This window comes from Lasioglossum baleicum, chromosome 2, assembly GCF_051020765.1.
Source record: "Lasioglossum baleicum chromosome 2, iyLasBale1, whole genome shotgun sequence".
Taxonomy (NCBI): Eukaryota; Metazoa; Arthropoda; class Insecta; order Hymenoptera; family Halictidae; genus Lasioglossum; species Lasioglossum baleicum.
This window is the reverse complement of record NC_134930.1, coordinates 10119241-10138368: the sequence shown is the minus strand read 5'-3', so window position 1 is coordinate 10138368 and position 19128 is coordinate 10119241. Positions and strand designations below refer to the sequence as shown.

At 35.7% G+C, this 19128-nt stretch overlaps 4 protein-coding genes across 5 annotated transcripts in view; 3 read left to right on the top strand and 1 right to left on the bottom strand.

The window, feature by feature from the left end:
* The window catches only part of Hwt (SH2 domain-containing adapter heavyweight), a 377169-nt gene that overhangs the window by 324440 nt on the left and 33601 nt on the right, over positions 1 to 19128 (bottom strand). The window lies entirely within an intron of this gene.
* LOC143219406 (chymotrypsin-2-like) lies at positions 2047 to 5216 on the top strand. Its single transcript, XM_076445417.1, has 7 exons — positions 2047 to 2071; positions 2116 to 2189; positions 2800 to 2894; positions 2976 to 3117; positions 3196 to 3309; positions 3846 to 3998; positions 4887 to 5216. The coding sequence occupies exons 1-7, from the start codon at positions 2047 to 2049 to the stop codon at positions 5028 to 5030; spliced, it is 747 nt and encodes a 248-aa protein (XP_076301532.1). The 3' UTR covers positions 5031 to 5216.
* On the top strand, positions 7870 to 11173 carry LOC143219399 (trypsin-1-like). Its single transcript, XM_076445412.1, has 7 exons — positions 7870 to 7894; positions 7939 to 8012; positions 8646 to 8740; positions 8822 to 8963; positions 9046 to 9159; positions 9743 to 9895; positions 10755 to 11173. The coding sequence occupies exons 1-7, from the start codon at positions 7870 to 7872 to the stop codon at positions 10896 to 10898; spliced, it is 747 nt and encodes a 248-aa protein (XP_076301527.1). The 3' UTR covers positions 10899 to 11173.
* On the top strand, positions 13187 to 18638 carry LOC143219393 (chymotrypsin-2-like). Its single transcript, XM_076445405.1, has 8 exons — positions 13187 to 13235; positions 13417 to 13490; positions 15229 to 15323; positions 15415 to 15611; positions 16133 to 16149; positions 16210 to 16323; positions 17156 to 17308; positions 18221 to 18638. Exons 1-8 carry the CDS (start codon positions 13187 to 13189, stop codon positions 18362 to 18364), a joined length of 843 nt encoding a protein of 280 aa, XP_076301520.1. The 3' UTR covers positions 18365 to 18638.

The window sequence follows — 19128 nt, the reverse complement described above, 5'->3', positions numbered from 1 at the left end:
TTTCGTCGAGGAATAATAATTTGTATTTGGAGAATAAAAGGATAGATAGTTCACAACATAATATAGGACAACTAATATTTTTTTCAGTTTAGTTTCGAAACAGTTGAATTTCAGTCCACGATTGTGGTTAGAAATAAAATTGTTAGGACAGTATCAATTATATTATCAAACTTAGACGGTAGAAACCAATAAAGATCTAAGCCAGCATACGATAAATGATTCTTTTGATGCAATCACGATCATTATTTGAAGCGGCCTTATCGGGCCAGCATTTATTTATCAAGTGTCTGTCAAATGCGATTAGGATCTTATGAAACAGAAAATCCGAACGCGTGCGTCGAAGAAAATCCCAGCCAGCTCACCACGAAATCAGTGGTCACTAAAAAACGAGTAAATAATGTTTCCAAAACATGTTTCGATAGCTACTAGGCAGACGACCAATTACGAACAGAACCATTACAAAACAGAATTTAACTTTCTTAAATATCATTGTACAATAACGTGGACGTGAATTACACAACTTGCACATTTGAGAAGTTTTCTTTCTTGAACAATTATTATAGCAATACCTCGCCAACTGACAACTTTTAACACGTGCATCAATGACTGTGCAAAATCAGAAGAGATTTCAATGCTTTTTTTGTCAGTAATAATACGAAAAGAAAGATTGTGCTCGAGATAATTTTTCGCTTAACGATCAATCGTTATCAATATCATTGTTGCTAGCGAAGAATCGACTAAGGAACTGAAAAAATATTAAATATCGCTTGTCTTACAATTTCAGCAGAGCTTACAATTTCTGCAATTTCTGCTCCAAATAAATAAATAACGCTTTTTTCAATCAACATTGAAAATAAACGAACATCAACGAACATCAATCAACATTAACGAGAGATAAAATGACAATTGTTTAGACAATATATGTAAGAAAAAACAGAAGTGTCAGTGACGTATCGTTGGAAAAAACCAACAGGATTTGAAATTGAAATATTTATTAAATCTGTTAAAAGCTATCCTGAATAATTGCCTCGTGTTTGCCTTCGTGTTAACAAGAAGAGCGGGTGTTGGAATCTAAAAAACACACATTGTGTAAACACTGTCGAACGGAAACAGGGTACATACCGGTGCTGCGTTGATTCGAGACATCAGGTCATTCAGAAGTGTTATCAGAAATAAATTTAATCATAATAATCTGAATCGGTCGCTAAATCCATGTATTGACTCAACACGGATTGCAGATCTATCTAATCTGAACGAATGGAGCTGAGAAACCACTTGAAATTTTGAAAGACCAAACACAGTATATAAAATAACGGTGCACTGGGCGGATCCATTGCAGTCTGGGGAAACGATACGGCCGGAAACATGATTCTGTCAACTTTGTCAATATTCACTCTATTGGCGGTGTCCAACGGTAAGTAAATCCGATCGCTTATGTATTGTATGAACTTGATCGCCGGTTCCTTCTGCTCAGTCTAACGTCAAATATTAGCTTACAATCATTCAATCCGAGACATTTTCATCATACAATTTTCATTCGCGGCAGAAAAGCGGTAAAATCTTAGAATGAATAATGACAAATGGCATGTATTTCATTCTCTGTTTCCTCTGAAATTTTTAATATTTATGTGAAGCATTTTATTTATAAAATTAAACATGTAAAAGAAAGAATCTCGTTCTTAATTGTCACCATCTTCCATATTGGTTTAAAGTTATTTTCATTTGCAATGTATGACATACTGGTGGAAGAAAAGTGACAAAAGTGAGATGGAAAATGATTCGTACAAATAAAATAAAACGATTGTGCTCACAAAACTCGAATCGTTGAAGTTGAAACACGTTCTTCCGGGAAACGGGTATCGCGATTCGAGCCGAATCGAATTCGATGTTATTAAACAAGTCTAATCTGATCGAATCTTCGGTCGATGTATGCTTTCCGTGTTATGCCTGATACTGCGTTCGGCACGCAAGCAATCTTCCTGGACATTGATTCGATAAGCGCGTTAAATAGCATTAATAAGTAGAGTAATCAGCGCGAGCTACTTAATGAGCGATGGTTCGTTCACAATCGGTACGTACTAATTTGGTATTGTGTACCTTACTATATTTGCACAGCCGCAATCCTGCCATGGTTCGATCCAAGGATCGTGAACGGAGAGGACGCGAAGGAAGGCGACATTCCGTATCAGGTGAGCACCAGTATGTCCCTGTTATAATCTATGGTTATTTGATGAGGGAGAAATTCGTAAATGAGGATTCCAGAATGCAACGTGTAATGGAGACGCGGGAGTATAATGTATATGCAAGTAGAATCAGCTAAGTCTGCAATTCTACCGCGTAGGATCTTCGATTCATCTCTCGCAATCCACATTGAAAATGTAGGGCACAACGTAAAACTGGTGTCAGAAAAATGCAGCATCTCAGTTGTACATATCGTAGACATTTGCTATATCAAATTAAAGATTTAATATAACAATATTTAACTCTTGTGTGTATTTCAAAAATTGTTACACAAAAGATTCTTTGTTACTATTCGTCCACTCTCGTTTTAAAAGTGTTGATTTTCATACGAAAAGCTCATAAGAATTGTAAGGTGTTACAACTAGAATGACAATTGAATTCCACAACAAGCAATGACAGTTTGTAATGATTGGTTCTGCTTGATGCTGTTGCAACAGGATTTTAAAAACAAAAGAATTCTGCCATGGAGGAACGAACGAAAATACAGAGTTTCTCTCTGCTCAGATTTAATTAAATTATTCGAAACTGTGCGATAAAAAGGGCTTCTCTTGTTTTCAGGTGTCCCTCCAAAACAAAGGTAGCGATTTCCACTTCTGCGGCGGATCGGTTCTCAGCGAAAATTATGTTATCACCGCGGCTCACTGTGTCGAGGGGTGAGTATGTCGCCCGCGGATCGAGCATCTGATTTCTTTGGGAAATGAAGCGGGTTTTCTCGTAACTATGTTTTCTTGCAGCAAAAATCCGTCCGGGATCAAAGTTGTTGCCGGAACGATCAATCTGTCGAAACCGAACGTCGAGCGCGACATCGTGAAAATCATCACGCATGAGAACTACAACTCCCGCGACTCTTGGAAAAATGATATTGCTTTGCTCAAGGTGATTAAACATACTTACATTTTTAACGTAATTCACGACTACGCGTAATCATTTACACGATCGTTTTCATTGTCGCAGGTCGAAAAACCATTCTCGAAATCAAAACTGATCTCTTTCGTACCACTTCCGTCCGCAAACGACGTCATCCAACCTAATTCGCAGGCCACGGTTTCCGGATGGGGCAGACTCAGGGTAAATAATGTTCAGTTTTACTAAGTTTCATAGAATACCGAGTGGATTTATTATCCCTTTGCAGTCGGAGCTAATTTAACTTGAAAATTAAACATTTCATCCGACCGGGATTAGTTCCATTCTAGGTATCGTACAATACCATTCGTAGACTGCGGATGTTTATGGAATTTTCTAATTTTTGCTGGAAAATTTCAAGAAATTGGAAACAAATAAATCGTATTTCCAGTGGTAGTAATCTTTATAGATCCGAAATAAGGAAAAGTCGTAATGAATTCTGTGAAATTTTATATTCTGGCCATAAATACATAAAGATCCGCAGTCTATTGCTGAGATACCAACACATTTAATAATGTAAACAATATTTTGAATAATGGTATGTACAGCAATTTTTAGTGGTGCCTCTCTCTCTCTCTCTCTCAGAGTCACCACTCGAGTGCTCGGGTTATTTTCAACGCTTGCAACTTTTAGACACTCTTTCTAAAAGGTAAAGTTTCTATCACTGTTTAATTTATTGGAAACGCTTCGTATAATTGCAGCAAGGAGGACCCACAACCATTCATCTGCAACGTGTCAACATTCTGATCGCTAACCAGGATTACTGCAAACTCATGTACAACAAGGCCGGCTACAACATCTTCGAATCGCACGTTTGCGCGTACGATCCAAAGGTCGAGAAAGGATCGTGCAACGTAAGTTTCGTTCAGATAATGTTTAATCGGACACAACAACACATGTCACACTCAGAGCAGGGCAATAATCAACTAATATTTCAAAATGACTAATAGTCCTTTTGAATGTTAGTCATAGCAAAATAGTTATTAGTCAAAACTGTTTGATTAGTTAGTGATAACTAAACGATAAATAGTTAGTCACAGCTCTAAGTAATCGTTAGCTATTGCTTATTAGTGAATTAGTAGTTCATGATCAGTCATCAATCTGTAGTCATCAGTCACTATTGTGCGATTAACATACATTAATATTATTAATTAGTTATCGTTAACTAATCAAAAAGTTTTGACCAATGACTATTTTGCTATGACTAATATTCAAAAATACTATTAGTCATTTTTAAATTATTTAACTAATATTCAAAAATACTATTAGTTATTTTTAAATATTAGTTTACTATTGCCCTACTCTGGTTACACTCTATGGAAAAGATAATGGAAATCTATGGAAAAGAGAATCGTTCCTGAGAAAAGAGTATTTTCTGAATGATTTTCTACTGTCCTTTGAACTTGATTGAAACTCAATGGTTCCAACACACTGGCCGACTGAATTCTATCGATTTAACCCAATTTACTGTGCAGTATTCGGGAAATTGGGACATTTATACTTTGAAAATTCAATTGAATCGCAAAATTGTTGATACGGTCTACAAAATTCATATCCCTTTTGGGTTCCATTACTCCGAAAAGTTGATACGTTAATTCACGGATTTTTAAAACACACACTCTCATTAATGAACACGCAAATTAATCTCTGACAAGAGAATGTTCAGGATGTAATTAAATATTAATTTATAAACTTAATGTTTAATCAATCGTTTCACCAACACGTTTTCTTTATTGTTACAGGGTGACTCTGGCGGTCCACTGACTGTCAATGGAAAAATCGTGGGTCTGGTTTCGTGGGCTATGGGATGCGCTCTGACCGACTACCCCACTGTTTACACCCGTGTTGCTTCTCATCTTAATTGGATTAAAGCAAACGCTGTATAGATGTTTGTTCCGAACAAACGGAACACGAACTGAAAATGAAGCGGCTAAGCGAATAATAGATTGACAAGACTGGACAAATTTATACTATGCGGCATTTTTTTATATTATTAATCAATTTAAATAAGGAAATCGTTAATTCGAATGTAAATATTGATCGTGTACATTAATAAACCATTTATCACAATGAACCGTTTTCTCTCAGAACCCCTACATAAAATTGTATCATAACCGTGATCAACAATCGATTTATTTGTCTGAAATTTTCTTAAGTAACACTAAACCTACCGAGCACTAAAAGCGATTGAAACGTTTTAGATTACAAAAACGACAAGGCTCTTTTTATTTAGATTTCGTGCAATTTTTATCACAATATGTGCTTTGATAAAGAAATTTATCGAATCAATTTCCATGTAAACAAATTCATAATTTCAATAATTTCAATTCTCGGATTATTCCGTCTATGTTATTATTCACACAATTTTCGTTATATTCCAATCTGTATTTAAAACAAATTTTGACGTTTCACTTGGTGTGAAAAATATGAGGATTCACTTTATATGCTATTTACATTTCGTGGAGGGTATCACAGTAGAATATGAAACAAGTAAAAACATTGAAATATAATTCAACACATATTCTTCACACTGCCTACTTTATTTTCCTATTTTCAGATTCTTCAAAACAAACCAATATATTAAGTTTTAACAAATTTGTATGAAGTCCTCTCCCAGAAAGAGTGTTTACAAAGGGGAATTGGTAAATAAAATTTGTTTTACATCAAAGTTAATGTTACAAAATATATCTCTGTCAAATTTCAGATTAATTACACGCTTTCCACGTTTTAGTTTACACAATGTTTGAAGTATTTATTTATTGCGATGCATTTATATCAATAGCAAGCATTTCACATGAATCAATTAATTTTTAAACGATACGAAAGGGCAATTACGAAAAAGCAATTAAATTTGCAGCACATATATTTCTTTAAGAAATAAATTCAATATTTCGTTCATTAGTGTATTAATGTCGTTGTGTCTTACAATTTCAGTAAAAAATGTTCGTTTTAAATCAAAATCTGCAGTCTACTCATGTGTGCTACGAAATAAATAAATAACGCTTTTTTCAATCAACATTGAACATCAATGAACATCAACGAGAGATAAAATGACAATCTTTTAGACAATATATGTACAGGGTGTTTCGTTCATTTGATTTGAAAATATCTTATGACACACTGAAGTTACGAAAAAAAATTGTTTACAAAAATTGTTCGGTATGAAGGGTACAATCATATAGTCTAATTTTTTTTAGGACTAGAATGGTGGGGAGGGAGGGGGGTTTTCAAAGTCATATTAAGTTTTTTAAATGGAATGTCCTATTTTTTATTCCATAAACCAATAGAGTATCAAATTCTGGGTATAATAGTGTTGACCTTCGTATGTCCTAAACCTAATACTTAACGAGATATTATCGAAACAATGTTCTTTCTTCTTTGGATAATGTCTCGTTAACTATTAGGTTTAGGACATATGAACTATTATACTATTATACTCGCTACACCATTAAACTCAGAAATTCATACTCTATCGATTCATGGTATGAAAAACAGGACATTCCATTTAAAAAACTTAATTTGACTTTGAAATCCCCCCCTCCCCACCATTCCAGTCCTCAAACAAATTAGATATATGATTGTACCCTTCATAGCGAAGAATTTTTGTAAACAAATTTTCTTTTTGTAACTACAGTGCGTCACAAGATATTTCCGTCATCAGAGAAACGAAATACCCTGTAGGTAAAAAAGAACAGAAGTGTCAGTGACGCATCGTGGGTAAAACCACAAAGGATTCGAAATTAAAATATCTACTATAGTATGTATCTGTAAAAGGCTATTCTGAATAATTGTCTCGTGTTTGCCTTTGTGTTAACAACAAGAGCAGGTGTTGAAATCTAAAAAAACGCACATTGTCAGTCTTTGTATGTAATGATGCATCACGGATTATAATCTGTAGATTAGATAGATCAGTAGATCTACTTAGTCTGAATCAATGCAGCTGAGAAATCTCTTGAAATCTTGAAAGAGCAAGCACAGTATATAAAATAACGGTGCACTAGGCGGATTCATTGCAGTCTGGGGAAACGATACGGCCGAAAACATGATTCTGTCAACTTTGTCAATATTCACTCTGTTGGCGGTGTCCAACGGTAAGTAAATTCGATCGCACTTATGTATTGTATGAACTTGATCGCCGGTTCCATCTGCACAGTCTAACGTCAAATATTAGCTTACAATCATTCAATCCGACAAATTTTCATCAGACAATTTTCATTCGCGGCAGAAAAGCGGTAAAATCTTAGAATGAATAATGACAAATGGCATGTACTTCATTCTCGGCTTCCTCTGAAATTTTTAATATTTATGTGAAACATTTTATTTATAAAATTAAACATGTAAAAGAAAGAATCTCGTTCTTAATTGTCACCATCTTGCAGATTGATTTAAAGTTATTTTCATTTGCAATGTATGACATACTGGTGGAAGAAAAGTGATAAAAGTGAGATGGAAAATGATTCGTACAAATAAAATAAAACGATTGTGCTCACAAAACTCGAATCGTTGAAGTTGAACTACGTTCTTCCGGGAAACGGGTATCGCGATTCGAGCCGAATCGAATTCGATGTTATTAAACAAGTCTAACCTGATCGAATCTTCGGTCGATATATGCTTTCCGTGTTACGCCTGGTAAAGCGTTCGGCACGCAAGCAATCTTCCTGGACATTGATTCGATAAGCGCGTTAAATAGCATTAATAAGTAGAGTAATCAGCGCGAGCTACTTAATGAGCGATGGTTCGTTCACAATCGGTACGTACTAATTTGGTATTGTGTACCTTACTATATTTGCACAGCCGCAATCCTGCCATGGTTCGATCCAAGGATCGTGAATGGGGAGAACGCGAAGGAAGGCGAAATTCCGTATCAGGTGAGCACCAGTACTTCCCTGTTATAATCTACGGTTATTTGATGAGGGAGAAACTCGTAAATGAGGATTCCAGGATGCAACGTGTAACGGAAACTCGGGAGTATAATGTATATGCAAGTAGAATCAGCTGAGTCTGCAATTCTACCGCGTAGCATCTTCGATTCATCTCTCGCAATCCACATTGAAAATGTAGGGCACAACATAAAACTGATGTCAGAAAAATGCAGCATCTCAGTTGTACATATCGTAGACATTTGCTATATCAAATTAAAGATTTAATATAATAATATTTAACTCTATGTGCGTATCTCAAAAATGGTTACACAAAAGATTCTTTGTTACTATTCGTCCACTCTCGTTTTAAAAGTGTTGATTTTCATACGAAAAGCTCATAAGAATTGTAAGGTGTTACAACTAGAACGACAATTGAATTCCACAGCGATCGAATCGATACTGCTAGACAAGCAATGACAATTTGTGATGAGTAGTTCTGCTTGATGCTGATGCAGCAGGATTTTAATAACAAAAGAATTCTGCCATGGAGGAACGCACCAAAATACCGAGATCCTATCTGTTCAGATTTAATTAAATTATTCAGAACTGTGCGATAAAAGGGACTCCTCTTGTTTTCAGGTGTCCCTCCAATACGTAGGTAGCAATTTCCACTTCTGCGGCGGATCGGTTCTCAACGAAAATTATGTTATCACCGCGGCTCACTGCGTCCATGGGTGAGTATGTCGCCCACTGATCGAACATGTGATTTCTTTAGAAAATGAAGCGGACTTTCTCGTAACTACATTTTCTTGCAGCCAAAATCCGTCCGGGATCAAAGTTGTCGCCGGAATGATCAATCTGTCGAAACCAAACGTCGAGCGCGACATCGTGAAAATCATCATGCACGAGAACTACAACCCCTCCGACTCTTGGAAAAATGATATTGCTTTGCTCAAGGTGATTAAACATAAGTACTTACATTTTCAACGTAATTCACGTCTCCGCGTATTCATTTACACGATCGTTTTTACTGTCGCAGGTCGAAAAACCATTCCCGAAATCAAAACTGATCTCTGTCGTACCACTTCCGTCCGCAAACGACGTCATCCAACCTAATTCGCAGGCCACGGTTTCCGGATGGGGCAACCTCAAGGTAAATAAGGTTCAGTTTTACCAAGTTTCATAGAATACCTACAGAATTTATTATCCCTTTGCAGTCGGAGCTATTTTAACTTGAAAAGTAAACATTTCTTCCGGCCTAGGATAATTCCATTCTATATGATTTTTTTCATTTTATAGATATGAAATTGATGTGTAATAGAATGTCATACAACACTTATAATTGTAGTAATTGATGAGTAGACCGCGGTTTACACAATTTTTAATTTTTGCTGGAAAATTTCAAGAAATTGGGAACAAATAAAATCGTATTTCCAGTGGTAGTAACCTTTATAGATCCGAAATAAGGAAAAGTCGTAATGAATTCTGTGAAATTTTATATTCTGGCCATAAATACATAAAGATCCGCAGTCTATTGATGAGATACCAACACATTTAATAATGTAAACAATATTTTGAATAATGGCACAGCAATTTTTAGTGGTGCATCTCTCTCTCTCTGAGTCACCACTCGAGTACTAAGGGTTATTTTAACGCTTACAACTTTTTAGACGCGTTCTAAAACGTAACGTTTCTATCTCTGTTTAAATTATTGGAAACGCTTCGTGTAATTGCAGCAAGGCGGGCCCTCAACCATTCATCTCCAACGTGTCAACATTCTGATCGCTAACCAGGATTACTGCAAACTCATGTACAACAAGGCCGGCTACAACATCTTCGAATCGCACGTTTGCGCGTACGATCCAAAGGTCGAGAAAGGATCGTGCAACGTAAGTTTCGTTCAGATAATGTTTAATCGGACACAACAGCACATGTCACACTTAGAGCAGGGCAATAATCAACTAATATTTCAAAATGACTAATAGTCAGCCTTTTGAATGTTAGTCATAGCAAAATAATTATTAGTCAAAACTGTTTGATTAGTTAGTGATAACTAAACGACAAATAGTTAGTCACAGCTCTAAGTAATCGTTAGCTATTGCTTATTAGTGAATTAGTAGTTCATGATCAATCATCAATCTGTAGTTATCAGTCACTATTGTGCGATTAACATACATTAATATAAATAATTAGTTATCGTTAACTAATCAAAAAGTTTTGACCAATGACTATCTTGCTATGACTAATATTCAAAAGTACTATTAGTCATTTTTAAATATTAGTTGACTATTGCCCTACTCTGGTTACACTCTATGGAAAAGATAATGGAAATCTATGGAAAAGAGAATCGTTCCTGAGAGAAGAGTATTTTCTGAATAATTTTCTACTGTTCTTTGAACTTGTGTGTGTGTGATTGAAACTCAATAGTTCCAACACACTGGCCGACTGAATTCTATCGATTTAACCCAATTTACTGTGCAGTATTCGGGAAATTGGGACATTTATACTTTGAAAATTCAATTGAATCGCAAAATTGTTGATACGGTCTACAAAATTCATATCTCTTTTGGGTTCCATTACTCCGAAAAGTTGATACGTTAATTCTCGGATTTTTAAAAGACACACTCTTATTAATGAACACGCAAATTAATCTCTGACAAGATAATGTTCAGGATGTAATTAAATATTAATTTGTAAACTTAATGTTTAATCAATCGTTTCACTAACACGTTTTCTTTATTGTTACAGAGTGACTCTGGCGGTCCACTGACTGTCAATGGAAAAATCGTGGGTCTGGTTTCGTGGGCTATGGGATGCGCTCGGACCGACTACCCTACTGTTTACACCCGTGTAGCTTCTTATCTTAATTGGATTAAAGCAAACGCTGTATAGATCGAACAAACGGAACACGAACTGTAAATGAAACTGCTAAAGCCAAATAGATGGACAAGACTGGACAAATTCATACTATATGCAGCATGTTTTTATATCAATAATCAATTTCAATATGCATATCGTTAATTTAAATGTAAATATTGATCGTGTACATTAATAAACCATTTATATCACAATGAACCGTTTTCTCTCAGAACCCCTACATATAATTGTATCATAACTGTAATCAATAATTGATTTATTTGTCTGAATTTTTCCTACGTAACATTAAACCTAACCGAGCACTAAAAGCGATTAAAACGTGTTAGATTACAAAAACAACAAGGCTCTATTTATTTAGGTTTCGTGCAATTTTTATTACAATATGTGGTTGGATAAAGAAAATCGAATCAATTTCCATGTACACACAACTTCATAATTTCAATAATTGTAAGTTTCAACTCTCAGATTATTCCGTCTACGTTATTATTCGCAAAATTTTCGTTATATTTCTTCTCTATTCAAAATAATTTTTGACGTTTCACTTGGTGTGAAAAATATGAGGATTCACTTTTATATGCTATTTACGTTTCGTGGAGGGTATCACTGTAGAATATGAAACAAGTAAAAACATGAAATATAATTAAACTCTTTCTTCACATTACCTACTGTATTTTCCTATTTTCAAATTCTTCAAACCAAACCGATGTATTAATTTCTAAGAAATTTGTATGAAGTGCTCTCTCAGAAAGAGAGTTTATAAAGGGGAATTGGTAAATAAAATTTCCTTTAGATCAAAGTTAATGTTACAAAATATACCTTTGTCAAATATCCGATTAATTACACGCTTTCCGCGTTTTACTCTGCGCAATGTTCGAAGTATTTATTTATAGCGATGCATGAAGCAAGCATTTCACATGAATCAATTACGATAATTTTTAAACGATACGAAAGGGATGATGCGCAATTAAATTTGTAACTTGGAGTTCATTAGAGAGAGAGAGAGTATAAATTTCGTTTCATATTTGTCATTTAAAGTGATTCCTGGAATATTGGATTCTTTATAACATCAGAATTTCCGAACCAGTAAAAATGTTTGGTATCGAAGTTTGTATATTATGGATGTTGGGATTAAACGATGGATTTGTTGAAAATTGCTGAACAAATACATTATTCCAGCATACACCGTAATAAAATCGAACAAAATCTGAATAAATGTGCTTCTGTTATTTTTAAGGCGCTATTAACAATCGTTTTTAATGCTCAGTAGCACCACTGTTATATTAAATACATCAGATTCTTAACAAATCCACACAATGAATCCGAACGATAAACGAATCCGTTTATTTCATGAATCATTGAATTGTTGCGTGTCCTATCTCCGCAAATCTTTTCGTTGTTATTCATTATATAAATTACTAAATCCTATTTACTTTATCTCCCGTGTACAAAGTACATTAGAGCGTCTACAAAAAGAACGTGAACGATAAAAGATAGTAAAGTGCAATTTTCAATTAAGAGTGAATGTCTATTATTATTAGTCACGCGTCGATACTGTGGCGACGAATGCTTTCACTGTAGTGCATGCTTGACGCGCTTCCTCTAATTTTTCAAAAGTGGTGCGACAGCATTCTATGAAATAATATAACACTTTATCTGGAGCACCAACAAATAATTAAAATGAAATAACTCATTACTAGGGATCTTTGTGCAAATTAAAAAATGTTTGTATCGATCGCAAGACACAGGAGCTAAATAAAAATTTCTTTCTTCTTTTAATTATCTCATTAAATTAAAATTCGTTCACGTTCTTAAATCTTTTTATCTATGTGTGTGTGTGTGTGTCCACTGCTTTAAATTGAACAAACAACATTTAAATTGAACGTACCAATTTTTGTTATAAATCTATAAAATCAGCAGTCTACTCATGACGAAGGAAATATCAGCATTAATTAAGAATATGTTTTAATACAACGATGAAAAATACAACGTTGCTGGTGGTTGATTAAGATCCAAGAGTTGTTGAGGCTTTGTTTATATTTTTAAAGACTAATGTGCCAATGGTATAACACTTATCGCAGTGATCACTTCTGCGAGATTTCAGATGAGATACAGCTCAAACGAGATTAAAGCTTTTGAAACGTGAATACATGTATTAAGAAACGGTTAATCTTTCTGGGAAGCAAGATAACAATGTTTTAAAATGTATGATAGATATTAATCGATAGCTATATAAAGGTGACATTTGATTCACTTCGTAACCAGTCTGAGTTTAACTAACTTCTGGCATCCGCGTACAGGCAACAATGGCTCTAGCTTTGCTCTCCCTTTTCGCGCTGTTGGCGGCGGCTAATGGTAAGTTCATAACATCGTTCGCTCTCGTTCGCAAGACGATCAAAGCCACATTAATTTTAAATATTTTTATGATGTTTTAATTATATAAAAGACAGTAGATTGAATGAAAAAGAATTACTGTTTTCATTTTTCAAATTTTCGTCCGTGCAGAATACTTAATTAATTAACTTTCTAATTGCAGCCGGAGTGTTGCCTGATTTCGACCCCCGAATCGTAAATGGCGAGGACGCGAAGTTGGGCGAAATCCCATACCAGGTAAGTCAGAACGAATTTATAAGAAAAAAAAACGCAACAATAGGGTACACGAGCGTACGGAAACAAGTTTGTTTCTACGTATCTAAACATTAATTTAAATAAATCCTGAGAACAGTAACCAATAATTTTTTTGTTTATTACATTTTAAATGAATAAACCATCTATTAATTTTAACACCGTAGTATAATATCACTCATGTCATATCAGTAGTTCTTTTAACAAATATACATATATGTGAGTAATGTCTATTATCTATAGTTTGAAGCTGTTTTAGATTAAGAGCATCGTGAAGTTTACAACACTTCACAATTGCATTTACAATGTAAACTCCTTCGTGTTTCTCAACTCTCTCTTGTTCCTTTGTATTTCTTAAAATCTCTATTCTTTCTTTGTTTTTCTTAATTTTCATTTCCATAAGTGCACTACTTTTCGTGCACTTCACTTTAATTTGTTTTTTATTTTTGTTACCGTTGTATTCATTACTTTTCGATTAATTATTGCCATATCTTCTTAGTTTATCTTTAATACTCTTTATCTAGAATTGTATGCTATCCACTTACGGGTATCGAATAAAACGTTAGCAATTCATACCACACACGCTGTATTACGGACATTCTTGTGCCACAGTAATGAGCTCCTCCTTCACTCTAATGCATGTAATGCTGAGGGCTTAATTTTTTTACTAGAAAGGCACGAGAAGTTTCTTTTTATATTTTTATTGTATCGAGAGAAGTACCTATTATTAGGTATCTAAATAATAATAAAACTTTCTATGAATGTAGAAGCATGTGAACAACAGTCCTTTGGTAATCGAGAAAGAAGAAAAATGGTCTTAACCGGGAAAAATATTTATTTTTACGTGTTTTAATCTCGTTGGGAAAATATATTGTGCAGTAATAGGTACATTTACCCTATTTTTCATTTTTTAATTAAATTCATACCAGTTCAACGATCTGTTCTAACTGTTCCATGTAATTCATCAATTTCGAATGATTCAGAGTCGCTTTTATGTGTTCGTTCTTGTTTATTCTCCGCTACAAATATTTTTAACAAATATCTAATTTAAAGCTGCTATTGGCGCTACCGTTTCGATCATTTACTAAATATAGCAATTTTGTAAAAAATTTTTAGTTCTTCCCTAACGTTTCGGTTCCGTTTTGAACCTTTTTCAAAGGTAGAATTTTGCGTCTACAAGAAAATATGTATTTACTGTACTATATATACATATTTTCTTGTAGACGCAAAATTCTACCTTTGAAAAAGGTTCAAAACGGAACCGAAACGTTAGGAGAGAAATAAACATTTTTTGCAGAATTGCTATAATTTAGTAAATGGTCGAAACGATAGCGCCGATAGCAGCTTTAAATTAGATATTCAACATTTACGATCGATAATTGGGATTATTTTATTTTTAACAAAATCGCCTATAAAATAATTTACACAAAATGGCACGATAAATGGCACAATTAAAAGAAATTAACTGAATATCAACTAATTCCGCGCATATATGCAATGATATGAATAAGAATTGTACAAAATTCAGGGCAAAATATTTATTTTTACGTATTTTAATCTCATTGGGAGAAAATGCCACAGTAAAACGTACGTCCACAGTAATAGACACATTTACCCGACAACGAAATTATTTTACTGAAAATGAAAAGCAAAACTAATTCCCGAAAATCACATACGTGCAAACCGGGGACAGACTAACATTTGTTATTGCACTGCGGATTAGGTGTCCCTTCAATCCACTACGGCCAAGAGTCATTTCTGCGGTGGATCAGTGATCGGTGCAAACTATGTTCTCACAGCAGCCCACTGCGTCGTGGGGTAAGTTCAGTAGTTTCCTATCCAACGGAATCCCGGATAATTACAGTAATTCGCGAAGCAGTGTTACAAAGCCAAATAATATTGTTAACAGCCGAACACCGAACGCGCTACAAGTTGTTGTTGGCACAATACGCTGGGCAGATCAGACAAATGTGCACCAAGTTGAGAAAGTTATTGTGCACGAGAACTACAAACCCTCGGACTCTTATGTGAATGACATCGCATTGCTCAAGGTAACTGAACATCAACAACGTTGGGGTAAACTTCACTTTACCGGACACAAAATTTGTATCTTTCTCCTATAAATTATGATGTATTTTGTACGTAATCCACTAGATTTGTACCCGGAGCGGCTGCAGATCGAAGTTTCGATCCTGTAGGATCAATGGTTCAGGAGTTATGCTTGCTTAAAGTAGAGCAATTTGCAGTGTTTTTGACAGGTTAGGGCGCCGCGCCATATTGGTTTGTAGTGACGACCGCGAACAGCTTACCGAGCAGAACTTGGCCCCGCCACTGACCCAACGAATTCAATAAGCGACGCGCGACCGTCACTACAAACCAATATGGCGGGGCGCCCTTACCTGTCAAAAACACTGCAGATTGCTCAACTTTAAGCAAACATAACTCCTGAACCATTGATCCTACAGGATCGAGACTTCGATCTGCAGCCGCCCCGAGTACAAATCTACTGTATTACATACCAAATACATCATAATTTATAGGAGAAAGGCAGAAATTTTGAGTCTGGTAAAGTAAAGAGCAGGCTCTACGTTCGATCCAAAACGTGGAACGGTTTTCTTTCGATGAAGTGACACGATCAAATACGGTATCCGGAATAAGGAGAGTTAATGTACACGTTTCTCTAGAAACATTTTGATTTCCACAGATAAAGACACCATTCAAGCTGGGCAAATACATATCCACGGTTCCCTTGCCGAATGCAAACGAACCAGTTCCCGCTAAATCGCCAGCCGTAGTGTCGGGATGGGGTAGACTCAGCGTAAGTGTCACTTTAGAGAAATATTTTTAGTGATATAAGTAGTTGAATATTTTCCGAGGACCCAATACAACCCCCCTCCCCAAAACCCCAAATACTAGAAACCAATTTAAAGACAGCGATAGCAAACGCAGCTTGCATCCATGCCGAGTGAAAATGAGGTCTGCAGTACGCGTTCGTAAATCAATATTCGAATATTAACCCTACTGTGGCTCTCAGTTCAGCTATACATATATTTGAAACATTGTTGGGAGCATAATGCAATCTTTTATAAATTGAGAATTCGACTAGGACACAAAATATTATACGTGACAGTATTAAAAAATTAAAATATAATGATGTATATAACATCGCGTTATTTGTTAATATTTTTATAGAAAAATTTACTTCGACCCATTGTAACTTCCAAATTACATACACGGAAATGATCTTAGTGTGGTACACACTGGTGGCATCATTTTTTCGTGGCAGATTTGAGACACGTCACTTGACCTACCCTTGATCTTAGTCTTTTTGACCTAAAAGCGTTTTTATTTGTTCGACCCACCTGCAGTCATTGGAGTACGTCCCGACCTAATTGTTCCTCGCTTCTTTGACGTTTTGATACATTGTACTCTTAAACAATAACTCCTTCACGAGCACGATTAAATCGCACGAAATGACGGTTTCGACAGCGTACATATCCCACGATAATGCAGAAACCTTGTACATTTAATTCGATTTTCGATAAGTAATCGCATTATCGGGGCTGTACAGTATTAACATTCCAACTAAAGCCCAGTTGGCTTATACGCACACCGAATTGCAACATTAATATGATTTTTGCGTATCAAAGGTTGGCGGACAGATCCCGAATACTCTTCAGAAGGCAACACTCGAGATAACCGACCAAAATACCTGCAAAAATGCATACAAACGTATGGGAATGAACATCTACGACTCTTATATCTGTGCTAACGACCCGAAAGCAACCAGAGGAGCATGCAACGTAAGTGTACCCATCGTTTACACTCGATGCACCGTGTTGTAGTACTACTTTGATAACTGCAGTAATGTCTCGGTATATGCTAAATACATGTGCACGATTTTTAGTTATTTTTTTTTTATGAAACTTTGACCAACATATTTGTGACGTTTTTCCGATTAAAATGAACCCAAACACGATGCAATTCTGATCATATTTACTCGTGTAATTCACGATTCGGTAGAACCTCGATTATCCGAACGGATGACCTCTGATTTCTCCATTTACGTTTCTATATACAACTATATCTATTGTACAAATCTGTAAAAATTTAATCTAACACTATAGATAACTGTTCTAGTATTCGGAACCTCGCATTTCGGATAATCGATTAAACGAGTAACTATAATCGAAACCGTGTCATGTTTCATGTTTGTCACGAATATATTGGTAAAAATATCATAGAAGAATAAATGAAAACTAAGTTTTTATAATTGGATTAGTATCGTATCGCCGGTATTGTCGATGTCTTGTTTCCTTGCTACCATTTTCGTACGTTCGATACTAGCGTTTGTACAGTAAAGTCGCGATCTAGCTCCCTGAAAACCTCCACGACCACTGTCCCTTCGCCTATCCCTTCCATTGAGGAGCATTCCCGCGAGGAGCCAAGAAGCTCGAGCTGCCACTCCGCTGCAGTCCGCGTTTACATGCTGTCCTATTCTACGTTCGGCACCCTTTATACTTTCGGCGCGGTCGACGCAGTAATAAAAAATAGTTTTCCTACACGATCTCTGTCCTTGCTCGGAACAGGCACATCTCGACTTTACCGTATACGATATAAGTGACATTTCTGGGGCATAAGTATGCAACATAAATAAATAAGAGGCATTACCGTATACTCTTCGGATTCGATTGACTATATACGTTTTCTTTTAGGGTGACTCTGGCGGCCCACTCGTGGTCAAAGGCAAGGTCGTTGGTGTCGTATCCTGGTCATACTCGTGCGCTCTTGCCAAATATCCCACAGTTTACACGCGTGTCGCGTCTCACATTCCTTGGATCAAGAAGAACGCTGTATAGATATCGACATTGGTTAATATCCTTCCTGCAAGCAAAATTCTTGCCCACTAAAATCTGCATACACTAGCAACTAGAAGTGTCAAGTAAGCATTACTCACTAATAATGCAAATGAAACATTTGTTTCTTCACGTTTGCGAACAAGTTTTATCAATTTCTTGTTAAACATTTTCGCTTCTTTCTTAGCGTAGTCCTATAGTCCAACACTTTTAGCTGGTAGTGTGCATGCAGATAGCTTTCAGTAATAATGACATTTCGAGAATGATGAATAAATTATGCATAAAGAAACGTGTTTCTGAATTATACCTCTCCTAACAGCGCATAACGAAAAATAGTATCGTGTCGATATTGACAAATATGATTTAATTATGAATTAATTAAGTTGTACTTGTAAAGTTACTTTACATCTTATTGCACAACAAATGACGCTCGTATTTAGTAAATACTAGGGCTGTGCGGAGAACCCGAAATATCAGGAACCCGATGGTAGGGACGAGTCGGAAAGAGGTCGAGTCAAGTCGGATTGGATTCTCGAAAATGTCAAGATTCCCGACTCTTTCAAGAATCCCGATAAATTCGAGAATCTCGAAAAATTTCACTCGTATTTAGTAAATACTAGGGGTGTTCAAGAACCCGAAATATCAGAAACCCGATAGTAGCGCCGAGTCAGGAAGAAGTCGAGTCGAGTCAGATTAGATTCTCGAAAATGTCAAGAATCCCGATAAATCCTAGAATCTCGAAATTTTCGCTCGTATTTGGTAAATAC

Coding starts and splice junctions, on each gene's coding strand:
- LOC143219406 (XM_076445417.1), top strand. CDS start 2,047: ATGAGCGATGGTTCGTTCACAATCG. Junction 2,895..2,975: donor GCGGCTCACTGTGTCGAGGG/GTGAGTATGTCG, acceptor GTTTTCTTGCAG/CAAAAATCCGTCCGGGATCA. Junction 3,999..4,886: donor TCGAGAAAGGATCGTGCAAC/GTAAGTTTCGTT, acceptor TTATTGTTACAG/GGTGACTCTGGCGGTCCACT.
- LOC143219399 (XM_076445412.1), top strand. CDS start 7,870: ATGAGCGATGGTTCGTTCACAATCG. Junction 7,895..7,938: donor CGATGGTTCGTTCACAATCG/GTACGTACTAAT, acceptor ATATTTGCACAG/CCGCAATCCTGCCATGGTTC. Junction 9,896..10,754: donor TCGAGAAAGGATCGTGCAAC/GTAAGTTTCGTT, acceptor TTATTGTTACAG/AGTGACTCTGGCGGTCCACT.
- LOC143219393 (XM_076445405.1), top strand. CDS start 13,187: ATGGCTCTAGCTTTGCTCTCCCTTTTCGCGCTGTTGGCGGCGGCTAAT. Junction 15,324..15,414: donor GCAGCCCACTGCGTCGTGGG/GTAAGTTCAGTA, acceptor TATTGTTAACAG/CCGAACACCGAACGCGCTAC. Junction 17,309..18,220: donor CAACCAGAGGAGCATGCAAC/GTAAGTGTACCC, acceptor GTTTTCTTTTAG/GGTGACTCTGGCGGCCCACT.